Below are 21,390 nucleotides of genomic sequence, written 5' to 3' on the forward strand. Positions count from 1 at the left end.
TTATATTTTAAACAGAAGAATTTAAAATGACTTTGGTTCTTAAGTTTACTTGGTGTGCTTCCTCACTTTTGTTATCAAACATACTGCTTTTAATTTACAAGCATTTTTAAGCACCTAGGTATTGAGAGCGTGGGACTTTGTCAATTTAGGACACAATCCCTGCTTACAGTTTTAGCCCTTCTGACTCTTCCTGATAGACCCTCAGGTTAGGTTGGACTTGTCTTTTAAAGACAGTTCCTGTGTTTATCTTCGAAAATACGTATGTCTTGAGGACATATGCACTACTAGTTTCTAGCTGAAGCTGTGGATGACCAAGGAGTGGTAGCTCCCTCATCAAGAGCCTGCATTTTTAAGTAGGAGCCTGAATTTTGATCATTTATGGAAAATGATAAAAATGGGATTTGGAAAAAGTATTTTTTTGTTTTTGTTTTATGTTTTTTTTGTTTTTTTTTTTAGTTTAAGGAAATCATAAATACTCACATAAACATCTGACTTAGGAACTGTATTATTATTTATAAGGTGAAGAGCCCATTACCTCATTGGGTGGTAGTTTCTGGAACATTACACTTATGTTCCTTCAGAAGGGGCAATAACCAGTGTAAAGGGCCTCCTTGATTTTTGTTTTAGTTGTGAAAGTACATTTGATTTTTAAGGTTTGATTTTAGAAGACTGTAGTTATAATTCCAATGCTATCCCCCCACCCTCCCCCACCCCTCTCCCCACCCCACCAATCTACTTCTTTTTAAAAGAAGTCTTTATAGAAAACTGGTTCCACTTTGAACATTTAGATGTGTTATACTTACAGGGTGAATTCTATATTTGGCTTTTGCCCCTACCTGGGGTGTTTCTCTGAATTTGGGTTAAGCATCACTGACTTTTAATATCTTAAGTAAGTTAAAAAGTCTCAAATAGAAATATTCTCAGGACCAGTTTGGATAAATTCATGGGCAGTAGCTCTAACAGGTTATTTATAGACATTAGCAACAATTGGGATATATACACCTTTGATTTATTAAGATTAGACATGGATGACAACTGCCTTCCAAGCGCCGCCCTCTGAGCCACGGTTAGAAATACAATTCTGGCTCCCCACCATTGGCCCAACCCAGAATGGCATCTTTTTATGTTTTATGGTTTCAACCTAGGGATTCAGCCTGTTTACTCCTCCAGAAAGATCTTTCCACTGTTTTGAGGTGCTGACCTGGATCCAGTGTCTTTCTATTCAGCTCCCTCATTGCCACTTCTGTGGACTTTAACTTTTCTGTAACTAGTTTAGACTCCTGGCTGCCTTATTCTTCTGGTTAGTTTTAATATATATAATAAATCTTGTTCTCTAATGAGATAATTAAACTACTTACATCCATGTAACATCCAGTAAATAATGATGAATTATGCTATATTAATGACACTTTAAGAATAGATGCTTTCATCATCCTGGCCAAGACACTATGTTAGTGGATTTATATTTACTGTTTCTTGGTCTTATAGAGCATATTGGGACACCTGTAGAAATAAATTGCCTATTAATTTTTTAAACGTTCTCCAGAAATATTAAAAAGAAGAGCATTCATTTTAGGGTCTGGAAGAACTGGGTTCAGATTTTGATTTTTTCTACTTATTAGCTGTGTGGGTAAGTTACTATGCCTCTCTGGGCTTCATTTTCTTCGTATGTAAAATGGAGGTGATAAACCTGACTGAATGATTTAGAATCAAATGAGATAATGTGGATGAAGTGGCTGGCACTTAATATGTTTCTATTCAATATTCATCTTTCCCCTCCTTACATTCCTGTGTTTTCTTTCCTTCTTCTTTTTTCTTCTGTTGGGCACAGAAAAATACAGCCAAAGGGACTTAAAACTATATATACTGAGTAACAAATGATGTGTGTCTTAAACATATTTTAGGAACTTACATGGTCTGGGTTGAAAAGAAAACCCATTCACTAGACTTGACAGTCAAAGACCTGTTCTACATTAAGCCTTGTATGTAACCTGTTCCATATTAAGCTCTGAAAAGATTGCGTTAAAGTTTGCATTGATACATATTGTTTAAGATTTGCGTTTTGATTTAATACCCTCTGCTTTCAGTAAAGGGAAAAACAGCCTCTGACCAAAAAACAGAGCAAAACAAAATGAGCTTTTTAAAAGCAGGCTAAATGAATACCCTGGCCTGAGATTGCTGAATGTTTTATTGAGTCACTGTTTCACGCCCACCTTTTCCTGTCTTGTAACAGTTTGCAGTTTTGACTATCTGACATGACTAACCGTTGCAAATCTAACTGATTACAACTGTCAGTGAGTCTGTGTAAGAGAGTCTGGTATCGTCTTCTGGAGAAAGAAATCCTAATCTGCTACCAAACTTTTCCCTGTCTCCCCTGCTCCCCCCTCATTCATCACTTTTAGCTTATTAATTAGAAACATCAGATGTTGTATTTCCATGAAGCACACACCCTCTGCTAAAAGCAAAAGTTCATATATATATTGGGAGATGCCCTGTACATTTAGCAAAAAAATAATTCATTGTCATGGAGTTATTTCAAGATTTAACAGCAAGGAAGTATGTTAGGGAAGGGGTGGGCAGGGAGGAGAAAATCTTTGTTCCAGTAATGATGAAATCATCATACCACAGGCACATTAAGGCCAGGACAGGAGACACTGGCTCCTGTTAAAATGATTCCCATAAGAACCTTCCTCTTTCATCTTCTTACTGTAGTGCAGTTAAGCAAATGAAATGCTGAAGCCATGTGAAGTAAATAACATAATCAACAGTGATTTACTATTGTTCTCTCACGGGGTCATGACCTAATCCTAAATAAAGACTTCTAAAATTGTCTGTGTTTGGATGTGTTCCTGATGTTGGAGAAAACTGAAAGGCAGAGAACCCTCCTCAAGTGGACCAGGGTTTTTGTTTTCATGACCACTATTGCTACTGAGCACTTTTTCTGTTTTTTTTTTTTTTTTTTTAATTTGAACTGGAGCTGCCTTGAATAGTAATGCAATGAGGATGATGATCTTAACACTCAGAGAGTTTAGGAACTTCCTAAAGTGGCCATCAGAGGGATTATAATTTAAATTAAGGAGTCCTGACTCTTGTCTTTGTTTCCTTACCTCCTCAGAGAGGAGGCCTCAATGAAGTTTGGACATCTATGCTATTATATTGTCATCTATACTATCTTTTTATATTTACTCTGGATTTTCCTTTTTTACATCTGCAGGCAAGAGTTTCACCTTGACCATAACTGTCTTCACAAATCCTCCCCAAGTAGCCACCTATCACAGAGCTATTAAAGTTACAGTGGATGGACCCCGGGAACCCAGAAGTAAGTACTTGCCTTCCTATTGGAAATGGTAAGAGTTTGCAGAGACCCTAGGAGGAATTAGTTTGCTATCTGCACATATTTTTAGTGAGGGACAGTTAGTACAACTTCACAGTTAATGGGAAATAAAACTACACTTTTAACCTTTGCCACAAAATTGCTAAGGCCTACATAACTTTGGGAAATGAGTGAATAATTATTCAGTCACTGTAAATATTTTCTAAGAAATTCTGCTCACCCGCTCTACACAGTAGACAGTGCAGAATAGACCTGTGAGGACCAAGGAAGAAAACAATAAAACTGATAACTCTTGAGCTTTGTCAAAAAGCATTTGTGTGTTTCCCATGGTCTTAAGAATGTGTTTTAACTTTTTACCTCGCCCACTCAATTCCCTTTATAAAGAGCACACTGCTTAATTACAAAGAATTTATTTGCAAATGATAACTTGCTTGATTGTTACAACACACCGTTGTTTGGTCATGTTCTAGTAATTGTTATAGATAGTTGTTTTTTTAACATATACAATATTCCCTCACTTATCGCAGGTATTACGTTCTAGACCACTCTGCGATTGGTGAAAATCCACGAAGTAGGAATCTTACATTTATTTTAGTATTTATATGTATTTTAAGGCTTTATAAACCCTTCCCACACACTTATAAATCATTCCCAGTCCCTTATTAACCTTTCCCACTCCTTTATTAACCTTTTCCACACTTTTGTAAACATTACTTATGTTCTTAAATATATTTACACTCATAAACCTACGTAACTTTAACAACATACATATACAGTACTGCAAAATCCCACGATATAGCGAAAAATCTGCAATAAATAATTAAATATAATATTTTAAAAAATCCTGTGATACAGTGAGGGCGCGATAAGTGAACCGCAATATAGAGAGGGACTACAAACCGCGATATAGAGAGGGACTACTATAGAGTCAAACCAGGTTTAAATCCACCTTGGTTTATTTGTCTGTTTGGACATCCACAAGGTTTAACCAGCATCAGTTTAAGGAAGTGCATAGAATCCATTTGAGCTAATATACATTTTCCTTCTAAATCTAAACTGATACAGGTTTGGCTCCCCCTTCCCAAAACTGATTTGAACAGACTTGGCATAGCAGTATTTAAATGTATTTAGAGATTAAAGATTATTTCATATATACAACTTCAAAAATTCTATGCCAGTGGAAACATCATATAGAACTCTGCCTTTCATAAGTGAATGCATTGGAGATCTAGCCATTGTGTTTAGAGTTTAATTTGGTTTGTGGAGGGGGTATAGCTGGAAGAAATATTTGTTATATAACAATACACCTACCTAGACAGTGAGAGAGGCATATCTTTTCTTCCCCTAAAACTGGGGGACAGGGGCTGGTAAAGTTTTGCCTCTGCCCAAGGCATGTCTCTTAGCAGTGGGAACATATGGTGCCTTCCGTTCCTCTTGAGACTGCCTCTTCCCACAAAGGCTGACTGCTTGCCTGAACTAGGGAGGTTTCCTGCCTCAGAAACCAGTCTTTGAGGTTTTTCTTTTCTCCTTTCATGTGTATGGCGTTCTTCCAGGTTCACAATGTTGGGTCAGTGCTAGCCCTGTCTGTTTAGTTTGAAAATGTTCTGTTAGGCGGTAGCCATACACATGTCTCTGGTTGCACCAATTCTCCATTCATGAAGGCCAGTGGTTATGCAGAGCAGGTGAATAGAACAGAGCAGGACTGTCTTGCCTGGTTTGGGGCTTTTCCTGACTTCTCTGGATTGCCATAAATCAGGGATGGTGCCATATGATGGGAAACATCTTCTAACATTTTATCTAATTAGTCCTTGAGTTCCTGAAAAGGCAGGGACATTCATTGTAGTAATGCATAGAGCAGGATAGTAGTCTTTTAACATTTAGCCCTACTAATACTTATCTTTTAAAGATATTTCCTGCTGATCTCAGCTGCTTTTCTCAGTTCATGGAAAAACCATTACTCTGTGTGTGTGTGTGTGTGTGTGTGTGTGTGTGTGTGTGTGCGGTGTCTGTGTGTGTGTTCATACACTCAAGAGTTAATGCTTAAAAGCTGATGACTGGGGGAGGAAACAGGGAAGGGTGAGTACGACCGCGTTCTGAAAGATATGACAAAAGGTAGCTTTGGGAGAGTCACTTCTCTTTCGAGTAAGGATAACAGTACTTTGTTCCAAAGCGGATGTTGGCAGAGTGAATTAGTTGATAAGTTCAGTGCCCTGTAAAGGCAGAGAAGTGCTCTGAAAGCAGTGAGGGTTGGGGGTACATGTGTGACCCGAGTTCAAACTGTGGGTGCTGCCAAGGGTGTGAGGGGGAAGCAGATAGAGATCTCGAATGGCAGACCAGTGCCCTAGATCAGCCTGAGTAACATTTCCTGAGGACCTAAAATAATCTGTGAAAATGTAACATCATTCCTCCAACATCATGATGTGACTCAGTGTCTGGATAGCAGGATGGGTCTGGTATCAGTAACATCTTGATCCTACCAACTGTACTCTGTGCTGAATTATCTCCTTCTGCCCTGCTCTTGGACGTCCTGGGCACTAAATGTCTGTAGCATTGCGTGCTGCTCAATCTTGTTCTTTAATTTTGAGCCTCATTGGTGTGGAAAATGCCCAGAATTTTCTTTTTTCTTTCAACTGTGAGTATAGTAGGATTTTGATTGATTGGTATGTGTATATAATATTAAATGATAAATCCCTCTGGAACATGGCTTGGCAAACTTTTTCTATGAAGTTCCAGATAGTAAATAATTTCAGCTCTGTGGGCCATGTGATCTCTGACACATGGACTCACCTCTGCCATTGTATCTCAAAAATGGCTTTAGCCACTACATAAACGAATGGTTGTGGCTGTGTTTCGATTAAACTTTACTTACAAAACCAGGCGGTGGGTCAGATTTGGCACACAGGTTGTCGTTTGCCAACTCTTGTTCTGTCTCAGTGATTTTTAACTGGTGTGTTGCAAGAATTTTTAAAACATGCAATACCTTACTATTTAGTCAAGGGCACTGACCTCTTTTCCCTTAGATTGTCAAATAAAAACTGACAACAGGCAACCCAATGATAGCCATCCAGTGTGAATGAATGAAAATCATACCTATTTTTTTTTTAGTTAGATCAGCAAAAAGTGTAATATATATTTTTAGCGTGCTGCAGAATTTTAGTAATTAGTTTATGTGTGCCATGAGATGAAAAAGTTTGAAAATCACTGCTCTAGATTTCAAAAAGGCTTATTTTGTCAACCGTTAACAGACAAGGGTTTTAGAAAAAGGCTTTCCTGAGGGGAGAAATAAAAAGGCAATTAAAGCAATTGTTTTATCCTCCTCTCCTACAGAATTATAATTCTTTAAGTAGTGGTTGTCACAGGAATAATGTACATCTGTTTATTACTGTAATGGTTGGAAGTTGAGGATTTTGTACTATTGATTCCTGTTAAGGAATTTCACTCCTTTCTCTGAAGGTCAGAGTATATATTGAGAACGCTGCCTCTGGTAGACCAGCCATTTTGAACAAGGACGATTCTGGGGTAATTGGCTAGGTCTTTATCCAGCATGGCATAATAATTAAAGATGTGGGCTGTGTTGTCGATCTGTCTGTGTTTAAATCCCAACTCCACTTCCTAGTTGATAGGCAAGTTACCTAACTTCTCTTTGCCTCAGTTTGCTCATCTGTTAAAATGAGAATAATAGCATCTTCATCAGTTGCTGCAAAGATGTTAAATGCAGTAATGTATGTAAAATGCATAGCTCACTGACTATCATGTAGTAGGTGCTCATTAAGTGTTAGCTTTTATTACAGCAATTTCCTTCAGAGTCAGAAGTTTGTTGTAAGTTTTGCTTATAGTATGTTTCCAGGAAATAGATACCATCTAGATTCTGTTCTCTAGTGAATTATTTTTTTCCTTGCAGATGGCCTTACTAATTTCTGCTCATTAGTAAATGACACTAATAGGTGTTATAAATTGTGTCTTGAGAAGGTATTCATGCTGTTTGGAGACAACTGTGCAGAACTGATGATAAACATACTTTGTTTGCAGCAAAGCAAAGTCCAAGAGAGGATGCTGTGGCCCTAGTGCCCCCTCTGAGGCCCTGCTTATCAACACATCTGCCAAAACTTGCTTTTCACTCAAAAATCAGAAAGGTTTTATCCTTCTATGTTTTGTGTCTCTGGCAGCTGAACCGGTGCTGTCACATCACAAACAACTTCTCTACTTAATATACACATCTGGCGTTGGCAGTTGGACTAACTTCATAAGAACACATGATCATCACTCATTACAAGATTAAAAAGTACCCCATGGCATCATTGATGTTTTTTAACTTTGATCTTTTTCAGTTGTGATTCATCTCAGTTATAAAACTTCCCTTTAAAGGAACATAGCCGATGACTTATTAGAACCTTCATCTTAAGTAGCGTAAACATGCAAACGGTGCACATCTTTACAAAATGCCATTTATTTTCTTTGCCAGCTTATCATTTTAAGACATGACATCATATTTAAGATCCCAAATTTGTAAGTCTTGTGTTTAGGCAGGGTGTTCTGACCTTCTGTTGGCAAGTTAGCTCTGAGGAGCAACTGCCTTATGTTCGCCAGCCGGAGAAGTAGCGGCAGCAGCAACAGCAATGTATCTGGATACCTAACTCTTTTAAACATCAGTTTCTATTAGGATCCTTTGTTCCATGTATGCACTTGGTTCCAACTGCAGTCTGATTTAAAGAATTTCTGTAAGAAGGTGGGCACTTGGTTAGGAATGGTATATTCTGTGGTAGTGGTCCCTGGTTAGGGACGAGGATTGATGGATGGGGAAGGGTTTGTTGGATATGCAGAGGATGGAAAAAGTAAGCCACCTTACATAGTCAGAATCCTTTTAATTCTCTAGCTGTTTTTTTCAGTCATCTATTGCTAAGTAACAAACCGTCCCAAGACATAATGGCTTAAAACAACTACCAGTTTATTATTTCTCACAATTCTGTGGGTTGACTTGGTTCATCTGATGGGTGTTCTGCGGTCTTGCTTGGGGGTCTTTCGTGTGGCTGCAGCAACTTGGTGGCTGATGCTGGGACATTCACGATGGCTTCATTCATGTGCCTGGTGCCTTGGGGGGGGGGTGACTGCAAGGTTAGGCTTAGGCTAGAATGATGGGACAGTGGGGCCTTTCTCTTTCTCCATGTAGTCCTAGAGCCTTTCCCTCTCATGGCCTCTTCATGTGGACTTTCCATGATGTCTCTCCAGCAGCTTCTGACTTCTTACATGGCAGCTCTGGGCTCCGTAAGGTGCAATAGTGGGAGATTTCAGGCCTTCCTGAGCCTTCTTACAGCTCAGAACTGTCATGGAGTTACTTCCGTCATGTGCTGGTTAAAGCAAGATACAGGTGTAGCCTAGATTCAAGGGGAAGAAACCCTGCAAAAATATAAATCATGGGGGCAGTGGTTCATTGGGCCACCAATGTCATCAATTTCCATAAGTGCTTAGATGGCAGATGTTATTGTTGTGGCAGGTGAAATGATTTTTTTTTTTTTTTTTGAGGTATCATTCTATGAAAGGCCTCTTGACTATTAACCTGGGGGACATTTCTTGAACAGGTTTGGTAATGATCAGATGAATTAGGCTGGGTGTTGCATTGTGGTGCTTGGTATTAGCAGGTCAATATCAAGCTGAGCCAGATCAATACTCGTATGAGAGGAGAATATCAGACGTTTGAACATAGAGAGGTTATTAGTTTTGTCTGGCAATGTGGGAAACCTTTAGTAGAAGTATCTTAAGTATCTTCAAATGGGCAAGCCTGAGGTTTTATACTTGATATCACCCAGCTTTGGAAATTCTCACTTGCCAGCAGGTTTCTAAAGAGTTTTTATGTGTCAGGCCCCAGGGAAGTAAATCATAGTGACTCTGAAGGGGAGACCAAAGCCTGCTAGCATCTCTGTACTCTCTGCGGGGTCACTGCTGTTCATCATTGACCAGCTCTCTGTTCCGACCTGTCGGGAAGAAAGGAGCAGCTCTACCTTTTCTTTCCCAGTGACCTGGCTTCTTTCCCGCAGGCTTAGAGTGCGTGGCTACAAGGCTACTCCACTGGGCTCCGTTTGTGACTTCAGTAGGGGCTGACACTTAGGTGAATGAGAGGTTATCGGGAAGTTCATCGTGTTTGTGTATCCAGGACAGCCTGAGCACCTGGTTTACTCAGCTTGGGAGGCTTAAGGCCCTGCAGCCGCACTGTTTTCTTTTCCTGTTTGCTTCTCCCCACCTGTGCCCAATTTATCAACAGATTTTTTAAAATTCTTGATAGAACATTTTATTCTTCCATATTCCAATTGCAGAAATTTACCTGAAAAACTTAAGGTAGCAGACTCCCAGAGAGCTCTGGACACAGCATAATCTCATTTTTCTCTCATGCTGTTCCACCTGGTTCTGAGACTGTTTTCCCACCCTGTAAAAGGTGGGGAGAATGAATTTGCTCTTCCTCATTCCAGATGATGTCAGCGACAGTGGCTTTCATCCTCCACTACCTTTCATCCCAGTTGGGTGAAGGACAGGCTTTTTATGGTGGCTGGCCCCGTGTCCTTGGCTTATTTATCCATGGTGGATGCTTATTTAGAGGTTGGTCACATGTAAAAGGACGTCGGGAACATCTAAAATGTGTTAGATGGAGGGACAGCACAAAAATATTCTTCAGGTTATTCGACGCCTCTGGATGCAGGTCTTGTATTCATATTCGTGCTGTCTGTGAAGACAATTTGAGAAAACCTTGAAAGGCCTTGTACCGGACTCGTGATGCCACAGGCCTGAATTTTAGTTCTTAGAACAAAGCATTGGAAAAGCCTTGACTTCTTAACTTGCAGGCTTTGCCCCGTTCTTTACTCTTTCTGTGCCCAAGGAATGGATGTTGTGGGTAAAAGCTGTATTTTTATACTTAATGTCAGCAAATGTAAGCAGCAGTTTGATTGTGATAAATATTAATCATTTGTTGAAAATCTCTGACTAGAGGATAACAACAGTTAAGAAACTGTTCCCCTTTTCCTTTTCTTTAAGGAGAATGGAGAAGGGGGGTCAGAAGCTCTGAGGAGGTTATGTCTGGTGGTTGGTGGAATGTGCTCTTGAGAAGAGCAGTTTTAAATCTCTTTCAGTACTTTTTTTTGTTGACTGACTGTCAGGAGCTGGGAAGATGGCCAAGAAGGAAATGACACATCGAGAGGCATTTGTGTTGTGCAACAGTCTGTGGATCTGATGCAAGGATATATGGCCTGTTTACACATTCCTTCGTGAGCAGACTGCATGGCAGTAATTTAATTCAGCAGCACATGGCATGCTGCAGCAAGGAGCTGTGGCCTTAACATCCTTTCATGGCAAATTATCACAGCCGTTAAAACATGCTCGTGTCCCTCCTTTGCACTCTTCCCTGGCTTCCCAGCTCTGAATGTGCCTTCTCATTGTATTGGACTTGTGTTAAGGAGCGGCGGCTTCTCCCATATGGGCACATTTTCCACGTGCGTGTGTTCCAGTTGATATATTTACTTCTAACTAAATATAGCACAGCAGGTTTACAGGCGCTGTGTGTTCTCTAAAAACACACATATACTTGATCCAAATGTGTCACTAGTTTGTATCTTGGTGTAGTCAGAAATCATTCTTAAAATAGTGTTAGGGACTTGAGAAACTTATTATTTATTTAATTAGAAATAAATTTTCCTTCCCAAAGAGGTAATTTCTCATAGATCACTGAACTACTTTTTTTTCTTTCTTGTTTGTACAATAGCAATTTCTTCAAGGAGGGGTGGACTAGAGGATAATAGGATACACTTAAAAATATGAGAGAAAAAGGATTAATTGTGTTTTTTTTCATATTCGTCTTTGTTCCTATCCAGCATATTTTTAGGTTACATTATGGTGTCAACTAAAGCTTATCTTTTTTTTAAAGTATATTTTATTGATTATGCTATTACAGTTGTCTCGATTTCCCCCCCTTTGCCCCCTCTGCCTGGTATCCCTATTCCCTCTATCAATCTCTCCCTTAGTTCATGTTCATGGGTCGTGCGTTTTAAGTCTTTTGGCTTCTCCATTTCCTATATTATTTTTAATATCCCCCTATCTATTTTGTTCCTACCAGTTATGCTTCTTAATTCCTGCACCATTTCCCACACTCTCCCCCTTCTCCCTCCCAGTTGATAACCTTTCAAATGATCCCCATACCTATGATTCTGTTTCTGCTCTGGTTGTTTGCTTAGTTTTTTTTTTTTTTTTTAAGAGTCAATTGTTGGTAGTTGTGAGTTTGTTGTCATTTTAATGTTCAGAGTTTTGATCTTTTTCTTGAATAAGTCCTTTTGACATTTCATATAATAATGGCTTGGTGATGATGAACTCCTTTAGCTATACCTTCACTGGGAAGGACTTTATCTTCCCTTCCATTCTAAATGATAGCTTTGCTGGCTAGAGTAATCTTGGTTGTAGGTCCTTGCTTTTCATCACTTTGAATACTTCCTGCCAGTCCCTTGTTGCCTGCAAAGTTTCTTTTGAGAAATCAGCTGATAATCTTATGGAAATTCCTTTGTAGGTAACTCTCTGCTTTTCTCTTGCTGCTTTTAAGATTCTGTCTTTATCTTTCACCGTTGGCATTTTAATTATGATGTGTCTTGGAGTGGTCCTCTTTGGGTCCAACTTGTTTGGGATTCTCTGTGCTTCCTGGACTTGTATGTCTGTTTCCTTTACCAGATTAGGGAAGTTTTCTTTCATTATTTTTTCAAATAAGTTTTCAATTTCTTGCTCTTCCTCTTCTCCTTCTGTCATCCCTGTGATTCAAATGTTGGCGCTTTTGGTGATTTCCTAGAGTCTTCTTATACTTTCCTCACTCCCCCCCCCCGCCCCCATTTTTGTTTCTTCTTTCTGTTCTGGTTGAATGTTATTTTTTCCTTATGTTCCAAATTGTTGATTTGAATCCTGGCTTCCTTCCCTTCACTCTTGGTTACCTTTGGATTTTTCTTTATTTTACTTCATGTAACCTTCATTTCTTCCTTTATGTTGTTGCTGTACTCAGTGAGTTCTCTGAGCATCCCAATCACCAGTGTTTTGAACTCTGCATCTCATGGTTGGCTGTTCTCATTTAGTTTAGTTTTTTTCTGGGGTTTTGTTCTATTCTCTCATTTGGGGCATACAGTATTGCTTTGTTTCCTCAATTTGGCAGCCTCCCTATATTTGTTTCAGTGTATTAGGTAAAGCTGCTTTGACTCCCTGTCTTAGTGTTAAGTTGTATGGGGCAGAGATTTAGGTATTTGCCAAGACAGGGCAATCTGCTTCACTGCTTTGTGTCTCTCGGTAGGGGGAGGGCTTGGAGAGGGGACAATGCCACTGCCTGGCTTCTGGAGGTTTGCCTGATACTCTGTTTCCAGTCACTTCACCTAGTTCCTGTAAGCTACTGGAGCCCTTCCAGCTATTGCCCTGGTGGTGAATGCCAGAGTGGGTGGGTTTGTGTATGTTCCAAATCCCTGCAAGCTCTTTATATGGACTCTCCTGCGAAACTGGCAGTTTCTTCCGCTGCCCCAATCCCCACTGGTTTTTACAGCCAGAGGTTGTGGAGCTTTATCTTCCTGGCACTGGAACCCTGGGTTGTACAGTCTGGCCTGGGCCTGGGATTGCTCACTCCCAAGGTATCCCTCCTAATTTTTATCCACCACACATGAATGTGGGACTGCCCTTGTGCTGCCGCCCCTCCACGTCACAAAGGGTCTCCTCGCCTCTCCTCGCCTCTTCTCGCCTCTCCATCTGTACTCTGCACCTCTGCCCCTCCTACCCGTGTGGATGAATGTGGCTTCTTTAAATCCTTGGTTGTTGGACTTCTATACAGCTCAATTTTGTGATGGTTCTGGGTGTTATTTGTTTTGAGGTTAGTTACAATTCTTCTTGTGGTTGCACAAGGAGGCGAAGTGTGTCTACCTACGCCTCCATCTTTACTGGAAGTCCTAAAGCACATCTTGATCTTCACATAAAATGTCAAAAGTCTTTCTTTGGGCAAGTATAGAAAACAATTTCTCATGTTTTTCAAGTAACTTTTGGAAATTAAGAGAGTGCATAAAAGCCATTAAGGTTGAAAATATTAATTTAAGATTAGTTGCAACAGATCAAGTAGGAGAGTGCATTGAGATATGCTGTTAAAGTAGCAAAGGAAGGGCTCCCTGTTCCTCCCCAAATTTCTCTGCTACTGCACACCGGTGGCTAAAGTCTATTTGCAAGTAAACAAAAGCACTTCATTAGAATTTAGGATTAAGGCTTAACTTTAAATACCTCTGGAAAAGCCAATTCCGACTTAAATTTATATAAAGATAAAAATAAGTGATCTTGAATCCTTAACTGGTGGCAGGTTTGGAGAGATAAAAGAGTGGCAGTGAGGTCCTGGGGTGAGCGGTCAGCCTGGTGTGCAGGCTGGGCTGCTGCCGGCCCGAAGGCAGTCACTGCTGACTTCTGGCAGCCCAGCTTTGCTGTGGCTCAGCCATAGCAGTGTGGATTCCTGATGCTTTTCAGGTGTGGTATACTGTTAGGAGCATAGGATTTTAAGGTGTGAGTTTTTGGTTTATATATTTCCATATTTCTCTCTCTTTGCAAGTATTTTGTTTTTACAGAGTATTTCTTAGCCAGCTTTGCTCTAGATACATGCCAGCTTTCCTCCTCTACTTGTTTGAAAATTATTTATCATAGTAAAATTAATCATGCTATGTTCACCTCTTGAATATATAAGAACTTGAACGTCCTTTAAACCACAGTCGACCCCTCTCTTCTAATGTTCTTATCTGAAATTTTTATCCTTGTTTTACAGTTCCTGGGTTAGGCATTATCAGCGTTTAAAACTGTTTATTTGATAGTTATCCATATGTTTATTGATTTATTTGCTCACTGTTCCTTCATGCACCTAAGTTCTTCCTTCAGATTTAGTTTCCTTTTTCTTCTTTTTTTAAATCTTCACCTGAGGACATGCTTATGAATCTCAGAGAGAAGAAGGGAGGAATGAAGGGAGGGAGGGAAGGAGGGAGAGAGAAACATGAATGTGAGAAAGAAACATTGACTGGTTACCCTCTGTATGTGCCCTGAGCAGAGACCGAACCTGTGACCTTTTGTGGTATGGGATGATGCTCTAGGCCACTGAGCCGCACAAGCCAGGGCAGTTTTCTTTTTTCTTGATGTAGATCTTTCAGTAGTTCTTCAGTGAGAGCCTGTTAGTGGTAAATGCAGTTTTTGACCCTGAAAGTATCAGCTTTGTGTGACTGGCTGCCAACATGATGTGAGTTGAGAGGCAGCTGCTGAAAGTCTGTCTGCTCTGAGTGCTGGAGAACCACACTGCTGGTCATTTGTTTGTGGTAAGATTTTTCAGGCTATTACTCTCAGGTTAGTTGGGATATTTAAGGGAATGGAACACAGGACAGATATATTTTCATGGAACATAGAGGAAGGGAAATGTATACCTTTCACCATGGGGAGCTCTGAAGAGTCCAGGGCAACTGGTATAGAGGTGGGAGAGAATATTCCTGCAGAGTGGGAGAAGGCAAAGAAAGGAGCATATAGGAAGGAAGTGAAATCCTCCACTCCTCGGTTTTGCCTTGGGTAAGCCTAAGGTGCTTTGGAACTTTCTGTCCAAATTTATGTTCAAGAACTCCATCATTACATTTGATCCTCAGAGGCTGTCTGGCTGTTGCTTATTGAACAACCAGAGTCGTGTTTCTTAGATGTTGGTATCTACACATTTTCTGTCTTTTTACTGAGAGTACAGGACTCAGAAACAAAAGATACTTCTTTGATATGAGAAGTGAGTCACTGAATGGAGCAGAGGGAAGGAAATAGTTGTATGGACTAGAGGAGCATGGTTTAGAGAGCCCGAGACCACAGTGTGCCGTGGTGGCTGGGGTGACTCAAGCACTGGCTCTGTGAGCCTGTCGTCAAAGCCGTGCAGGCAGGGCTGATGGGGAAGAGATGAGCTGACACTAAAGCAAGCTGGTACTTTCTGCTTTAACGCTCAGACTGCATATGTACCCTCCACAATATGCAGCTTCTCATTCTCTACCTTCTTTGCACAGGTTTTCATGAGCTACAACTTAGGTAAGAATGCTAGCATGTACTTTGGTGGTTTAACCTGAACTCTAGGCCCCCTGAGGGTCGGCTCTGGAAATCAGTAGAAAAACATGGGCCCTTCAAGGAGATATCAAAACAAAGGCCATTACACCGGAAGTGAGGACTATCGATGTATAAAAAACCAGGGTGATCATGAAGACCGGGTTATGAATTCAAGAGCTTTGGTTTCTGTTTCACCTCTTCATTCACTCTATCTTACACAAACAAGTTACAGTGTGTTTTGTACCATGAAATATAACAGTAGCTTAACAGAAAAGTTGTCTGTATGGGTAATTTGTATTTAAGATGTGGGTTCAGTTATAGTTAAGGGAGTTGGAGGACTGGAGTTTTCTCTTTTGAGCCTTAGTGCTATCTTAGTCATCTTAAATCACTAAACTTCTCTCCAGTACAGTTTCTTCATGCTTTAAATGGAAATAGACATGAAGACAACTTCAGAGTAGCTGGGAGTAACTCCTAAGGAATGATCATAAAGTACTTGGCACACATGAAGGGCAACTTAAATACCAAATAGTAATTATGTAGCGCCTTTCTGCCAAGGAGTTCCAGATACTTAGACATTACCTCACTGATTCCTTTGAGGGATGCATTTTGCATTTTACAGGTGGGTAAACTGAGGCATGGATATTTGAAAACTCATTTGCTTTGTCACTCTGCAAGTCAGCAGATGATTTATGGAAGTGGGCAAGGAGCCCAGGTCTTTTCATGTTCAGTTATCACTAGTAAAACTCCCTGATGTTTTGTCATTAAAGTTGTAGAAGCTCCTGGTGTTGGGCGCAGGGTATTCTTGGTTGATGTCATGAAGTAGAGCTACCTAGGAAGCAAGCCTGGTGATGTAGTAGTTTTAGTACCTGTAGTAAATAAACCACAAGGTATAAGGCCTCACACAGAGAAAGCAGGTATGTAGTTTGTATTTGTGTCTATGTGTGTTTGTTGAATGAGTCTTGAATTCATTAGGATGGAAGTTTAACAGAGCTGAAAACACTGCGTTTTGTGAGATGAAAATAAGTTGTGTAAGTTAACCCTCAATAGAATCTTACTTTGAATACTAGTAAAATAAAGTTAATATTTGAACAATAGTTTACTTCAAAAAAAGTCACACAAGTAGAAAAGGTAGACAAGTACCTGGTAGAAAAATTAGAAAATAAAAACTAATTAAAAGAAGAAAATAAAAAGTGTCCATAATCACGGCTCCAAAGATTACCACTGCTAACGTTTTGATACGCAATCTCCTGGACAGTCTTTTGTGATAATGCTAGTAATTTTGTGAAGGCAACAGCAGTAAGGAAATAGCATCAGGAAAATGATGGAATGCTACAAGCTGAAAGGAGGGAGAATAACTGGAAATGATAATAATTTCTGTAAAGAGCAGGAGCAAAACAGTGGGACTCACAACAGTTTCCAGTTAATGTCTTGGAGGAGGCTGCAGCTGTCTCTGTGATAGGGAGGGCTAGCCTTGCCTGAATGACTAAAACTAAATGAATCTAGGAGGACCCCTTCCTCCCACTATCCTGTCCCACCACCAAAAACACCATCCTCCTTTATAATAGTTGACAAAGACTTTCTTTTATGACAAGTAGAGATACTCTTTAAAATATAAATATTTCTGGCAATGGGAACATTTACCCACTCAAAAATTATTTTTGAGTGTGTACTGTTAGCCAGGTGCCAGGCATACAAAGCAAAGCAGACATGATCCCCGCCTTTGAGGAGCCTACATGCCGTGGGGGAAGACAGACAAGAAATGAGTAAATGAACATTTATCTATAATTGCATCTAATTGCAAATTGTGGTAAGTGTTATGAAGGGCATTGATGTATTAATAAAGAATAATGGGGCATCAGGGGACAGATAAGAACCTATTCCAAATGCGCAGGGAAAGGCCTCTTTGAGGAGGAGGTCGTGTTGGAGCAGATAAAAAGCCGGCTCTAGGAAGAGTAGGGAAGACGTTCAAGGCAGAGACCACACCTCACGTGCGAAGCCCTGAATGTGATCAATGTCAGAATCAATATCTAAGTCGGATAGAAGAGAGGGCATTAGAAATGCCTAAATGGATAAGGATAGGCTGCAAATGAGTTGACTAGAATCACACACCCAAAAGTTGCCTGTTTTGTAATTCTAACCCAGGCTGCTGTGGCATAATTTGAAGAGCACAGGAGGATTCTCTGTGTCCATCCCACAGGCCCCAAACCTCTCTCATTTGTTCTTTACGAAGGGGCCTGAGATCCTTCTTGGTGTTAAGGCTTTGAGGAGAGGACCTTCATAGATGTTCTGCAAACAATAAAGCATTTAAAGACACTTTTGGTTAACAACTTGGTTTAAATAAATGGTTCAGACCAGATTAGCTAGGTAGTCATTTTATATCAGCTCATATAGGGAAAGTGGGTTAGGAAAGACCTTTCAGAGAACTCTGGTGAGGAAGACTCTGTGGGCATAGGGGGAGGGGCCTGGCTGCTCTGCTGCTCAGTAAGAATATCAGGCCCTGAAGAACGTGTTTTTCTTAGAGAAGGAGCCGTAGAAGCAGGTTTGTATTAAGAATAACCCAAACAAAGCAGTAGGTTACCTATTTGAGTAGATTCTCTGGATTGTGTGTAATGTAGTCAAGTCTTGGGCTTTCATTGGACAAGAAGCAATTCCAAAGGTGAGCAGGGTTTCCAAACATAAGCGCAACATGGAAAACTTAAGAATGTTTAGCAAAGAGCATTGATGTTGATTAAAGGATTGTAAAATTGAACCTATAAGGATAAGTTGAAAGACTTGGGATTATTTAGCTTCAAGAAGAGGAGACTGAAAAATGACTTAATAACAGACTTCAAAATTATGAGGAGTTATTAAGCTGTGTATGGTGACCAGCTGTTTTGTTTCTGGCACAGTCCCGGAAAGAATAGGTTTTTAACTGAAGCATGATAGATTTAGGTTAGATTTTAAGAAGAACTCCTTGACTATAAGAATTGTTGATAAAACAGGTTCCTGAAGGCTGGGGGTTTGACTGGAGGGATTTTCATTTAAATCCCTTCTATGGTAGTGATTCTGTGTGTGTATATGAAGTGCAACAAAGCTCTACCTTTCTGCTTTTAAAATCAAAGGCCTGATTTCTGTTTCCCATTATAATTCTGAAGCTCAGAGTCACAGAAGTTTGTAGACATAAATGATGAGGGTAATTTGTCTTACTTCAATGGCCATTAGAATCTTTAATTGAGAAAAATATGACCAAAAAGAGGAACAGATCTGCCACATGATCAAAAAATTGTTATTGATAATCAGAATAGATGCATTATTAAGAATATGGGGCTGAGCGAGGGTGAGACTATTTTACTCTTAGGAAAACTCAAGTTTATTAGACTTGTATATGCCAGATACAAAAGGTAAGGTTTTATGAGGTCAGTTCATTTTTCTGTTTCTTTCTACTGGGAAAAATTAAAAACATTTCCAGGTGACACCAGAGTTCATATAACCTGGAGCTTGAGAGATGCAATCCAAAAATCACCCTCAAGGAATTTATCAGCACTGAGAAGGAAGGGGGAGGAAATAGACAGGATTTATTTTTGAAAACAAACCCTCACGCATTTAAAAGCTGGCAGAACAGCACAGTTGAGCGGAGGAGATCTGAGAAAGGCTGACGGAATATGCCATTCCTTTCAGGGAAGCCAAGGCCCTGCCTCCTGGGTTAGCCTTTCTCAGTGAAGCTGAGTGTCAGTTTTTGTTTTTAAATTTATTCTTTAATCTTCTCTTTTGCTTATTAAATACCTGTCTGAAGAATGTTTGTAATAATCAATTAGCACACTTGGCAGATGGTTATCTTTAAGCACTTACAGGTCGCTGATGAAACTATGAAAAACAAAGTACACACACATACGTAGCGTTCTCAGATGAGTTCTTTGTTTTGAACTAAGTGGATATGATTTTCTGTAAAGGAAAAAAAAAAATAAAGAGACTGCAGAAGCAGACTTTGAAACAGGTGACATGACTGGGAAGAAGTCTACATGGGTGTGGTGCCAAACTAGGGGAAGGGAAAGTACTCAAGAAACATTTTTCTTTCCTCCCCAAATAACCCGTGCTCCTTGGTTCATTCGGCGCATTTAAATCCTTGCGCCGCTTCACTTCGCCTTCCACAGCATCATCGCTATTGGAGAACCACCCACTGCCGTGGCTGGGTCAGAAGTCACAACCCATTCCCTTTTACTGGCTTTCCTTTTTTCCTTGTCTGTGAGATTTTCTCAGTGGCCTTGGCACATTTGGACTTTATTTAGTTCTTTTCATGGACATTTGGGTCTCTTCCACCCCTCACCCCTAGATAATTTATTTTTAGAACCCTTTCTAAGGAGTGTTTTTTTTTACTTTTCTTTTTCTTCTTCTTCTTCTTTTTTTTTTTTCCTAAGGAGTCTTAAAACTATAGCTACCTTTTCCATAGGAAAAGATGACTTAGGGGTCTGTGGCCTTTCTTTTCTGCTCTTGAGGCCAAAAGATTAACACTGGGAAGAAAAACAACCAAACAGAGGTGTGGTTTACTGTTATAAAAAAAGAAGCCCTCTTCTAAAAACTTAGTGATGGGAAAATTCTCTTCATTACACACAGATGGGCACAGTGGAAGGGCATTTGTTCCTTATTTTCTGTAATACCTTTGAAATACTGTGAACTGAGGCTGGCTGTATTTCCCTGAGGAATAAGCTGTGAAACAGATAATATAGGTTTATCTGAAGCAACAGGAGACCCATTGGTGTACCTGCAAAAACTATTTGGTTGTCTGCTCTTTCCTGGGTTCTTTCTCCCTTGAGGACTTTACTTAAAACTTATGAACAAATTGAGAATTTTCTGTGGTCAGGGCTTTATAGAAGTTTGGACACATGGCCATGATAATGTCTAAAGTGAAATCCAGAGGACAGAGGTTTTTAGAAAGGTCCTAAGATTTAAAGAGAGCAAGAGTGGATGGTTTGGATAGCATGTCAGGGGAAGGTCCTGTGCTTTGATCACTTCTCAGGGGATTCCCACATGGACTCTCCTTGTGTATTTTTAGAACTCTACGTTGGTGGCACAGACCAGACATAACAAGGAAATGTGCTGGGGCCAGGGATGCAGGAGCCTTTGGATTCTATAATTAGGAAAGTATAGATGGACAAAGTGTAAGATATATGCCCGCTTTATTATTTATAGAGCCTATATTTGCTGCCTTTTTAGTATGTATATCTTGGTTCTCTATATTATGAGACATGAGGCAGCAGTGTCTTGGTAGAGCCAAGTAGCTGGAATAACCCAAGAAGGAGAGGTGCCTGTCTTTTTACTTTTTTCCAGGTTGTCTAGGATCTGTGCTAAGAGTGTGGTTTAATTGTAGTTAATTTGTCACATACTAGTCCAGTGGTGGCACATGAACAGAAGCTGGTTCATAGGAAGGGACTTTATGAGATGTAACAGCACCAAGCATCCTGATTTTCAGAGGGTCAACCTGCCCTCGTCAGTGACAGCTGGGAGAAGCCCTCATGTGGGATGGAGTCACCACTTCATTCTCTTTCGTTAGAAGAAGTGAACTATAAGTAAATAAACATTTGCAACTGAATTGGAAAAACTCTGACACTGAAGATGAAATGTAGCTTTTGCAGCGTGAGATTTGTGGTGCAAACTGACCAGAGGAAGGAAATCTGATGATCTAGATAGATGCCTCTGGTTGTTACCACTTTTTCTGTGTGCCTCTGTGCTGGGAACTCAACAGGATGAGTCAGATATAGCTGTAAATAAAAACTTCAATGGGGAAGGGAGAGATCCTTGTGTTTGAAAGAGTAGGTGGCATTTCTGGCTAATTTGTAAATGTCTCCTTTCATTCTCTTCAGAATTGGAATAAATTACATCAAAAAGTCTATTGGAAGAAAACCATATTTTTTTTTCTTTCTCAAATACATACTGTAAAGAGTTCCTGAAGTGGAGCCATATCTGAGTTCTGTTCCTAGTTCTGTCCATTGGTACTATTT

The 21,390-nt window shown here is 40.0% G+C and overlaps 1 protein-coding gene across 2 annotated transcripts in view; it reads left to right on the plus strand.

Moving 5' to 3' along the window:
- The window catches only part of RUNX2 (RUNX family transcription factor 2), a 235,420-nt gene that overhangs the window by 12,127 nt on the left and 201,903 nt on the right, over positions 1–21,390 (plus strand). For both annotated transcript variants that reach the window (XM_090282516.1, XM_090282517.1), the window contains exon 3: positions 3,215–3,319. In XM_090282516.1, coding sequence (XP_090138642.1) covers positions 3,215–3,319 — 105 coding nt within the window. The remainder of the gene's footprint in view (positions 1–3,214; positions 3,320–21,390) is intronic.

The sequence above is a fragment of the Furipterus horrens genome, unplaced genomic scaffold, assembly GCF_987537825.1.
Source record: "Furipterus horrens unplaced genomic scaffold, mFurHor1.1.pri manual_scaffold_6, whole genome shotgun sequence".
Classification (NCBI taxonomy): Eukaryota; Metazoa; Chordata; class Mammalia; order Chiroptera; family Furipteridae; genus Furipterus; species Furipterus horrens.